We start from the raw sequence: 12,160 nt of genomic DNA on the forward strand, positions 1-12,160 counted from the left end.
CCTCTGCCTAATTTCTTTACGTGGAACCAAATTATTAATGCTGCATGTCTTAAATATTCTCTTAAATCTCATCGGCATTTTCTGCCTGAGAGGGATTGTATTAAACATTATTGTAGGAGACAGGGGCATTAAAGTATGTATTTTTACTTATCTTCATGTAATCTTGCCTTTCTATGCAGCATTAGTATCACTTCTAAAAGACCCCCTATCTCACTTTTAATGTGGTCACTTGCAACAAACTCCTACTGAAACTGTTGGGCAAGGATGACAGAACATGGTTTAAGGAAAGTGGCCCTAAGGGTGGATTTCTCATCTGCTCATAATTGTTTTGAAGGCTGTTCAAACATGTGGACAAAACATGTCCTCTATATATGATGAAATCTGCTCTGTGCTTCTATTTGTGAGGTAGTTTAGCAGTATCTGCATTTTGCTTCCAATTCACCTACTGACGCTGTGCAGGCTTCTGCTTCAGAGTATATATTTAACAAAAAACCCTCTAATGCTAAATACTGTAGCAATTTCTGGTAACAGTGTAACAATCAGCTGTCTTGAACCACTAATGGGAATGGAAACTTCTCCAGAAAACTGCACCTACACATTTTGCCACCACTGAAAGCACCTTGTGCTGCTTCTGTAAAAATGTTGTGTATAAATCATCAACATTTTTAGTGCCTGTGTTTTTATGTACAGTAGCTCGCCAAACTTCCTATCTGCTGCATTATGGCATTTCTATTCTTTGTTTTATTTTAAATGTGTTCAGAAATGTCAGAATTCTTTAATGTGCAGTACACTAAATTTCCAAATGTCTTACATTTCCAGCTAAAAAGAACAAATAAAACATTTCTATTGTCACTAAAAAATGGTCTGTTTAGGGCTTTGTGCATGGTTGCATAACGACTAACTACTAGTCTGAATGGCTAACAGTCAGTGAGGATGGACCCCACAGCATAAGATTAAGTTTTCCAGTTACAAGAGTTTCAAAAGGAACTGAAGTAAGAAAACAAAACTATGGGCCACAATTTGGTTAGAGTTTAAATGGGAAGAAAAGTGGTGCAATCAATTATTAATTTATAACCTCACAATTTAGTATTCTAAGCCCATGCTGATGAAACATTAAATATCAATCAGGATGGGTCAATCGTACTGACTGGAGCCCAATTAATTCCTTGCTATTTACGGTGGCCACTGCACATAAATCACTTATTCTAATGCTGGATTTTGTTTTTTAATGTTTTTTTAATGTAAGACATAAGAATGAAACAAATTAAACTCTTTTAACAATGACTTGCAAACAGATTAAAAATATACTCTTAATTTGTGCTGAGGTTGTAATGTATCTAAAATTTAATGTTTTAATCAGTTTCACTTGATTTTCCAAGATTCTAGATACAAATATTTATATTTGATATTAAACATGTGGGTATATTTAATAAACAATTAATTACAATTAACCATCATCACAGCTGTCTAGATCACTCAGTGTGGAAATGTTTTAGCATCTTCAAGTATTGTTTTGCAGTCAGCAAAATATTGTACAAGTAATTTTCAATAGTGTTGACTCAGTTGGACTACATTGGTTTCCCAGTTGTAATAATAACATTCGAGAACATCAATCTTTCCCTTCCTTTCAAACAAAAACAATGACTGAAAGATTAACTTTCTCTCAAAAGCAAAGGTCAGAGAAACAAATTTACTGTATTTCTGTTACTTGAACCTTCATTTTTGCACAAACATACTATCACTACTGCCACGAGCTACCGGGCCAAATAGTCTTCTCTCATTTGGAACCTTTCTTACACAGTACATGTTCTTCTTATTTGCCTTAGAGAATACACTGCAAGATAACCTCCACTGAAACATGCCTTGTAAGACATTAACAAGTGGGAGAATGGGAGAAGACGTGAGTACCTGGGTCCCAGCTCATCTTCACAGCGCCAGGTGAACTCGCCGAAGCTCTCATAACGCTGGTTATAGTGGTAGAGAACACGGTGCAAGGTAGGAGTGCCCAGGTCCATCAAGGTATTGTAAGCTGTCTGCTGTTCCTTGCCACTAGTATACCCATTAAACAGGTTATAGATCTTGTCAGCTATCTCTAAAACAGGGAAGGAAAGCCAAAGGTCAAAGCACAACCAAGATATTTTAATTCCAACAACGTCAAAACTGAAAATCTAATAAGTGTAATGAAGACTTTGCATTGGTGGTCTTCTGTATGTTGGTCTGAGCAGTGAAAAATAATGCTGATAAGGACCTTACCTTTAGAATTCCTACAAGGCAGAGTAAACTGTAATCTGAAATCTGTTCTTCGGTGACAAATATTAGGGACAGTTGGGATCACAGAGAGTGATAACCAATCCCAGAAAATCTTACAGTAAATCCTAATTCCTATGAATATGTACAGTATTCCCATTATTAGGACTCAATATACTGTATATCCTATATTAAGTCCTATATCAAAATATTAAGTCCATGAATATGTACGGATTTTCAGATCTTGGCATGTGGCATTGCCTTCTCAACTCAATTTAAACTACAAAGTGCCCTCACTGAATTAATTGCACATTATTAATTGTAAACTACTGCAGTAGCACATTATGACTCCTTTTTTATTTTGAAGCTCTAATCTTAACAATAGAATAACCCACAGGTATGTACAGTAAGTACTGGGAATGTCATTACCATAAAAGAAAATGACAAAGCAGTAAAAACAAACTTCTTCCGTGTCCTCAAAACTAAAACACAAAAAGTACTATAAGTATTTCCAAAATAACCATTGTAATTTCAAATACAACACAGGACCTCACCTTGTGCTTTCACATCATCTACAGCTGGACAGGGGGTCTTTATTGTCACTTCACTGGGACTGGAGCGTCGGCCTGTGTTATCCACTGCCCATAGCCTGAACCTGGGGCACAGTACAACATGAACAACATGTCTCCTAGACAGCATAACACCACTGCTGAAAAGAACCCAAGCATGCTTGGACAGCAGTTGAAAAAAATGCACATTTAGAAGGTCATATTAGGGTATTGTGGGACAGCATGCAATATATTTTAATACACTGCCAGCTGCGCATTATTTTGTAAATACAAAAACAAAGCATTTCTAAAAAGAAATGTGTAACAAACGAGCTACATATTCATTTATCATTTTTAAATTGAATCTTGGCTTTTTTTCTCAAATTCCACTTCCAGTATTTGATGGTGGCTTTCCATTTGCCAGAGGCTTCCTGTTTCATATCCATGGGTATCATCACTCAAAACAACGATCATGGACTCAAGACTTAATTTAAATCAAAACTCGACCCAATGGACCTCTTCAAGAGCAGCAGTGAAATAAGATCCGGAGAACATGTGTAAACTACATCTAAGATAAAGATGGAGAACAGGAGGAACGTCTTTACACAAAGGCTTTTGGAGGTCTGAAATTATCCTGCTAGATTGCTGAAGCCAAAACACTGAATGTTTTCAAAATACATCAAAACAAGATCCACGGTTGAATCACCAAACTGGCTACATGGACTGAATCTGTTTCTCTTGTTCGTAACATTTCTTGTCTTGGTGTGTTCAAAATCAAGGTTTTATTTTCTGCAAATCAGTAACATACTGTGAATCAATCTAACTCGACTGAAGGTTTTATGCAGTGCAATTTTTGTTAAAGCAATGCACTCACAGAGCTCATCTTCCAGATTCACAAACATCTCTCTTCGTTAAATCCAAATCAATTTAGCTAACATCCATGGACTCAGAACAATAACATGGCTAATTCAGTTTGAAAATGCTAATTTGCAAAGTAGAAACACACAAAGATAAAAAAAAAACACTTGAAAAACACTCTTCCTAACATTGCACAATTGTGTTCTCTGAACATTCTCAAAGTGCCACAGATTTGACTCAGTTGTCAGCTCAGTAATTGCTGACAATTTGTATACTGCAATTCTCTTAACATGGCAGAAAGCCCAAGAAAATACTCTTACTTGCTCGGATTTTAAAAATGTGGAAAAAGGCAATTGTTAATTTTAATATTTTCCCACTTCATAACAAGATACAATCCAAGCTTGGCACAACTGCTAAGACTTTTTGTTATTAGATGTTGCTATTTAAAAGATAAGACCCAAGTCCAAGACTCAGTTTAATGTGTTTCAGATAAATCAAATTGAAAAAAGCCCTCCTAAAATGAGTATGACTTTAGTGTACAAGGTGTAATATGCATGCACTTAGAAAGTACATGAAAACAAAGATCTGTCACATGTTCATGAAGTTTAAGAGCAAAGAACTGGACATTCTGGTCAGTGGTGGACTTGAGATGCATTAGAATAGATCCAATTGAATAAGAAATTACAAGAATACCAAACTAAGAATTTGAAATCAAAATTTTGTGGAGACGTTTGCACAGTAGTGGATCAAAAGATGTTGATAACAATTATATACAAAGACACGTACAGTATCAGCGACATTGAAAATGCAACTAACGAGTTTTGGAACCAACATCATTTGTTGTGTTTTTTTATAAATGTTTAATGTTATACAATGTACTGTATATAAAGCAATTGCTGGGCACCAAAAGGCATCAGAACAATGAAATGCAGTGCTTTAAATCAGTGTTATGGACACATTAAATGTTCACACGGTGAAATTGTCAACATGGAGTTTTTTTTACTGTACTATGTTATGCTAGTCTAAGGTCCTCCATGATGTCACTTAAACACATTACACATTGCTGAACACTTCTCTTCCTTACATTCATCCTTCTGCATCCTTCCTCCACTCCATCTACACCCTTGCAGCTACTCCTTGGTTAACTCCTCACTCTGCCCAGTCATCCTAATGGTCTCGTTCTGTGGCCAGGTGTTTGGCCCTCAGCCAAGCAGGTTAAGCCAAAACATTTCATGCCTAAGCGCTTAACAAACATTCCTCAACACATTTTTCTTGCTGTGCATTGTTAGTGCTCGTAAAATGTTCTTTAGTACCTACAGTTAAACTGGGAGATGGTAAAGAGAAGGTGTGCTGTTGTTTTGGAGGAAAATCAGAACATGCTGTACTTTCAAGAATACAAGGCACATTCGAGAAGGAGCATACTATATTCATGAGTGCAGGTTGATGGGTGAAGATTTTTTCAATGTGATAATGACTTTATTCTAAACTCAAACTCAAAGTCAACCTAAATTATGTATACTGTACTGTACATGGCAGGAGAACAACAGATTTTGAAAATATCTAGACATTCACAGCGACAGAGAAGGAATTATGGGCACTATGTATCTTTACATTTTACCAATTAGTAGGATGAATGAGGGCGTTCAGTTCAGCCGTGAAAATATATCTATAAAAACAAATTAACTGCACATTGCTTTTAATTGCTCTTTTATGTCTTAGCTATGCAATTCTGACACAATCCAGAAATAATTTTCAACATGTAAAAAACAAAACACCATTCTATTTCTGAATGCAACACTTCCACCAGTAAAACACAGGAGTCATAATAATATCTCTCATGCACGCTATTTTTATGGAAACAACAATGTCTCTTGGTATAAGAGTATCCACCATTCAAGGTTATAATCAAACTGATAAAGCTAATCTTGAATTATGTCTCCATCTAGTGGCCATTATGATAAATAACTGCTATCTGTACTTTTCCACATTGAGAAGTGGCACGCCACTGCCTTCTAAAATTGAAATGTATGGATCTGAATAATTCTCTTGTCCGTGTCTCACAGTCCCACAGCGGCTTCACACTGTCTGTTATGAGCACTGCTGCATAAAATGAACCGTTTCCTGTCCCCAAAGGGCAAAGAATTGCGTATGTTCAATGAAAACAGAAACGAATGACTGTGATAACAGAATTATCATAATACCATACCAAGTGTCACTGGAAGGCTCTGAAGAGGGCAGAAACTCCCTGTTTTGAGCTCATTTGATTTGGGAAAACATCAATATTTAGTGGCTAATCCAATAACATAACAGTTTTGCATTTTAACTGAACTCTAAAATAATAAACGTTGTAATTGGGACCAGTGTAATAACCTTTTTTTACAAGAGGATTCAACTACATCCCCTTTTCAATGTTGCTTCACATCTCAAAAAATGCCAAAGAGAAAAAACAGCAAACTCTTATTTTATCATGTATAATTGTCACCTGTGCGGATTATTAAAGTACTGAGAGGACTGTCCTGGAGTCTCTTTGCATTACAGTCTTTGCAAGTGTCTGATGAGAAAAGGGCTTTAAATAATTCTGCACTGCAAGGTTCTGAAAGCATGATGAACGACCTGCTGGGAAAAATGCTGGTCAATGCCAATATTATATAAAGAAATTGTGTGTGTGTGTGGTTCTCATAATGGGTGTAACCTGAGGATGGGAAAGGGTCTCCACAATACATCAAAAGCATTTTAGGGGCAAAGTCTTAAACCCATTCTTTTTTTCCTTCAGTCTAATCTTTCCAGTCTGGATTCTTAGTTTATGAACCTTCCACAAGATAAATGCCTTCACATGTGCAGGTTGGGATTTGTGGGATGGCTGCTAGGGTGCACCATGCCAAAGGAGACGGATAAAAGCCAAAGGATAACTGTCAGCCAGTACAACAGAGACCCTACCATTCCCTGGGATAACTATGTTTTTCCCCTTACTGGGTGCCTTATTTAAACCTAGCCTTCATCTTTTTAGTCAAACATGTTTCGCACTTCAAAAACCCAGGTTTGCAGCAGATTTGACAAACCCGGGTTTTCGTCGTACAAAGGCGAAACTGGGACCCTTTCTGATTCTGATACATAAGACATGACGTGTGTGTTCCAGAAATTAGTCTAAAAAAAAAGCCTTTAAAGTTCTAAACCATTCTGTGGACACCCTTTATGGTGTACACAGGCTTGTTATATACATACGGTATAAATGTTATATACTGTACAGTGTATATATGTTAAAGCTCTTCAAAAACAAATGAACATCTTTCCTCACTTGTTATGTAAGTGGTCATGTTATCGATTAAGGTCTGTGCTATCGACTGAGTCATTCCTATGCATAAACATGTACAAACATCACAGTATAATTTTTTTTTTTTACTGGATGACTGCCCTGCAGGCTGTTCACCGACTTAGCATTACGTCACTATTCTTCACTGTCGACATCTTCTGAGTAAGTCCGGAGATGTCAGTGTCCTTTTATCTTATTTAAACCGTATCACTCAAACTTTACCTACCTCTTGTTTATTCTACAGATTACGTGAAAGACATGTTATACAGGAAAATCCGAAAGAATACTCATACCTCACACCTTCTCACGAAAACACACGGCATAAAATATTGAAAAGCAGACAAGCGTGTTAAGTCACTTCCTCTTATATTTTTAAATGACTTCCTCTTATATTTTTATATTTACAAATAAAAAAACATCAAATGATGTTTGGTAGCACACCAGTGCTTATTACCATTACCAAGACTACCACCTGTTGTCTGATATGTAAAACTACAGCACATACTATACTGTTTTCTTGAACTATATTCAAGTTTACAGTATCTGTTCACAGTACTGCCACAGCTCACTACTGTGTTTACCATCATTACAACACAACTTTATCACCATCACACCTTTAATTAGTTACATTTTTACAAAGATTCCCATAAGCTGCAAGTCATCTTTCACATTCATATCCCACACTCAAAGTCCTATGTAAATCCCTTATGATGGCTATTTCCAGCCTAGCTCTTTAAGCAAACGACCTATTGGCATTGTCAAAATAATCTGCTTAGCATGCAGTAAGATACTGCATGACTGCAGTATGACATATCCATGCATACTGTATATCAGTGTATATTATGTCTGTGCTATGCTGGAGGTAACCACAGAACCAGCATCCTTCATTTCCTGTATTATTCATTGTGTATTTGTTAGACTGTGTTTTCCCTGGCTGAATATAAACCACATGAATATTGTAGTTAAGGGTACTGAAATACTGTATGTGATTCTATTCTCTTTTGTGTATTCAAAAAGACATTTGGATTGTGTCACATCTTGCTTTCGAAATTGATTCTCACTATGCAAACTGCAGAGGATGGGACACACAGACACAAACCTAGAAGTAAGTAATGAACATTTAAAATCTTTATCATTTTACATTCAGGTTACATTATGGACAGATAATTTTAAACAAAGTGCAATTTGCCTTTATTTAAGCATAATTGAAATCACATCTCAAACACGTCTTTCACCTACTCTTTTGAATATATGAAGTCTAAAACATTATGCTGCATGGCCTCCTCTTGTTTGTAACCATTCTGGTCCCTGAATTGCATTAATATATTGATCTTTCAGTTCCCATATCTGTTATTGGCATTAGCTACTCTATAGGTGCATTACATTTAGTATACCTCAATATAAGGGTTTATTTTTCATGAAGAAAAACACATATAAACAGAGAAAGTCTTATATAGGAGGTCCTACAGACACTATCCTAAAATGGCAGTGACAACATTTCACATCAAGACTATGACTCATAACCTAGCACAAAATATCCAATAATGTGCAACAGTTTGTTTTTGGTGACATACATGTACGTGTTGTCTGGCTCCAGGCAGCGGACTATCATGCTGATGGCAGAAGTGAGAAGGTCAGGAATGTCTCCCAGCATCACACATGGAGACTTGGCCCCAGACAGAATATCATCCACGAAACTCAGCATAGTCTCTGAAACGAAACAAACACATTATAGTAACAATTCAAATTTGTGTTGCGAATGACATTTTGTAAATCTTAATACTCACATATGCATTAATTCAACTTTTATATAAAAGACCAATCTGACTTGTTATATAAACAAGTAATGTATTTATTACCAGGATACTGATACATGGTTTATATTCTTTTTATACAGATCCGGACATCTAAAATCCACATCACAATTCAAGCTAGTGGAAAATGCACTGCGATATACACAACAGTCCTGTTCAACATGCTTTATTCAGCTCTTTACTGCTCAAAGAAGATTGATGGGTGGTACTTGTGTTCCATTTAGTTTTTTTTAGTCTATTTCTGTCTTTGAAGTACTGTACTATAACATTCATGCACTAGAACCCTGCTTCTTTAAATTCACTTACTGTAATATGGAATTCTGTCACTAAAGTTAAATTTTACTTGTTGAAAATGAAAATAACTCAAATATAATAACATTTCTGAATGTTATTAACAATAATAATTCATTTTTTTTTATATTGACATAATATATTTACAGGTATATTATATAATTATAGTTGGATGTTTATTTTAACTACATTTCCCATGAACACTTGCAAGGTTCAAATTAAAAACACTAAACCACATACAGTATGACCGAACAAATCTTAGTATAAGTGCTTATAAGTGCTTATAAAACACCAAGTCTGGGCGGGACCTGCAAGATCCAAGGATGCAGAACCGTGGATTTCTGGGATGTGTCGTTTTTACTCGCAATGGAAAGACTTTTTAGTGTTTCACGATTTATTTTTGGAAGCTGAAAAAATTTAGAAACATTTAATTTTGATTCCCCATAGTACTGATTTTTCTGTTGGCCACACACTGCCACTCTAAAGGTACACTTAATTCCAATTTCAATTTTTCCACTGGTACACTTTGTAAAAAAGTATTAAATCTGACCACACATCTCTCTCAGAAGCCAAAAATAATGTAAAAAATCATTTTAACCACCCCATTCATGATCAAAAAAAGCCAACATTCTAAATACCCTATTGAGGTTTCAATTAAGTATTCTGGATTTTAATGATTAATTTTTGGATTTTTAAAATGGTATTTATTAATCACAATCACAATCTATTTTTTTATTTTTAAAATAACAAAAAATAACTTTTATTTTACATGCACACCTCACTTTGACTGACAATACACCAGTGTGCAACAGCACGATGGTTGGGATATTTAAGTCTTCACTACACTAACTGGCAGTGTTACTGCTGTAGTGCAGTCCTTCCTTTAGACAATCAGTAAAGAAATAAGAACGAGATGCCACACGTCACCTTTATACCTTTACAGACACCTAGTGCATTCTAGATGGCTGTATGTTACAGGTTATAACAGATTTATAAATGGTTTTTGCAGCACCAAATATAAAGTATTACTCTGATATAATGTCCCAGCAGATTTTTTTCAAATACCTCTGCAATTGAATTCTAACATCCTATATCTGATGTTTCATTAAACTTCAACTGCAAACACGGTGGTGAATACTTATAACCCAAATGATAGCTTCAATGTCTGAAGAGTAGAATGGGTGCAGGCTTCTGGATTGTAAGATGAAGTTTTACTCGTTATCCTGAAAAGAACAGCATTTTTTAAAAGTCCTTCAGATTGAGAATGAATACACTGATCGCTAAAATGTACTGTAGATATAAACATTAAAACTGATTTGTACAGTAACCAAGTTGTCAATGCAGTGTTTTCCTTTCCTTCAACGATTCCTGAAGTAATGGAACAAAATGTCACCCTGACAGACACATCGAACACCATGCATGAAACAGCACACTGGCAGCTCATTTGTTTTCCATCTTGCTTCACAAGTTCACAATGATTATTTTTTTTACATTAACATATTTCCAGGAATCAAATCAGCTTGCTTTTCATGACGTAATTGTAAACTACAAAACAAGCAAAAACAAAGAAGTTAAATATGGATGCAAATGTCTATAGATGAAACTGTAGAACACAAAACCGCATGACTGTGAAAAACTACTGGTATGAAAGCTGAATAATGCGTTCCCAAGTTAAATTACAGTAGATTGTTATGGCTTGTCTTTATTTGCATATCACTTACATTCCTTTCTGCTGATTCAGCTTAGACAATTACTTGACAAACTAACCATTTACAGCATACCATTAAAAACAGTTTACTGAGCATGCAAAAGTTTCTTCTGGGGTTGTTTCAGTAAAATGCTTACGAGTATAAATAAACATACTGTATGTTTAAGATGCTTTGGATGAAAGCCTCAGATGAATTAATAAATAAAAGACACGATGAATGGGAAAGAATATTAGTTTTGCTTCTCAGTGTCTTCCTTTTTATTACCTTTTATGTTACCTTAAGAAAATTAGGTTTCTCAAAGGAAGGCAGAAGGTGATTTTGTATAGTATGGAAATCAAAACTATAAGAAAAGGGAAAAAGAAAATAACTAAAAGACAACATATTAAAAGAAAATACAGCTGACTTGAAAGGACATTAAGCCCATAAAACACAAGCTGTTACACTGATAGAATTGTACTCTACACAAAGTATTTTGGTAGCATTGTGCAAATGTTGTACACATGTGAAGGTTAACACATTTCCAGGTATGATTTCTGAGATGTTTAAACGTCTATTTTTACATTATGTGTTTACTTTTTAAGATAAATTACTTCGAGACCATATAGATTTTCATATTTGTCTTGATGTGTTCTTAATGTTATCAGGGCGTGATTGTATTTGCTGTGCTATGACATAAGCAGATGATCTATAATTCCAATACAATGCAATGTTACAATGTTGGATCATTTGTAACAAGCATACCAGTGTTAAAATATCATGTCAGCTTCAAAGAAGAGAAGCAACTCTAGAATGCAACTGTGAGCAATGCTGCCACTGCAAGTCATCAAACAACCTCCCTGCTATAATAACATACCAAGCCAAACCATTATGTGCCAACCATACAGTACTGTCACCGAGCTCACAATTTTACACTTGGTCAAAATTTGTCAAATTTCACAACACCATCAATTCAATTAATCTGTCAACCAGATTTAATAACCTGACTGGGAAATTGGGAATGGAAGTTCACATTTAAGGAACAGCCTCCTGGTCATAGGATGAGGAGGCTCAGAGCCCCTTCAGAGAGAAGAGTTAACCTGCAGTAGGGTTGGGTACAAAGAAGGAGATGAGGCAGAGGCAGGATGAAAGCACAAAAAATGTGAGAAGAGGGTTTCCAAGACATATATACAGTGCAGCAAAAATCGGTAATGATTTCGATTTCAAACAGCTGGATGAAATCGGTTTTGTCTGCTGTTATCCATGCCGAAGGGACATTGTTCAAGAAAATCCTATGAACTATTAAAAAAAGAAAAAACTGGATCAGAAAACACATTTTAAAAAGAAAATTGTAGATATTATTGGGCAGCAACACATGTTGCAATGTACAGGCTGGATACACAATTA

At 35.6% G+C, this 12,160-nt stretch overlaps 1 protein-coding gene across 5 annotated transcripts in view; it reads right to left on the reverse strand.

The window, feature by feature from the left end:
- The window catches only part of astn1 (astrotactin 1), a 257,440-nt gene that overhangs the window by 6,741 nt on the left and 238,539 nt on the right, over positions 1-12,160 (reverse strand). For all 5 annotated transcript variants that reach the window (XM_088598148.1, XM_088598147.1, XM_088598145.1 and 2 more), the window contains 3 exons: positions 8,538-8,673; positions 2,802-2,902; positions 1,909-2,092 (listed from right to left, as the gene is read on the reverse strand). In XM_088598148.1, coding sequence (XP_088454274.1) covers positions 1,909-2,092; positions 2,802-2,902; positions 8,538-8,673 — 421 coding nt within the window. The remainder of the gene's footprint in view (positions 1-1,908; positions 2,093-2,801; positions 2,903-8,537; positions 8,674-12,160) is intronic.

The sequence above is a fragment of the Lepisosteus platostomus genome, chromosome 11 (assembly GCF_059453375.1).
Source record: "Lepisosteus platostomus isolate fLepPlt1 chromosome 11, fLepPlt1.hap1, whole genome shotgun sequence".
In the NCBI taxonomy this organism is placed as follows: domain Eukaryota; kingdom Metazoa; phylum Chordata; class Actinopteri; order Semionotiformes; family Lepisosteidae; genus Lepisosteus; species Lepisosteus platostomus.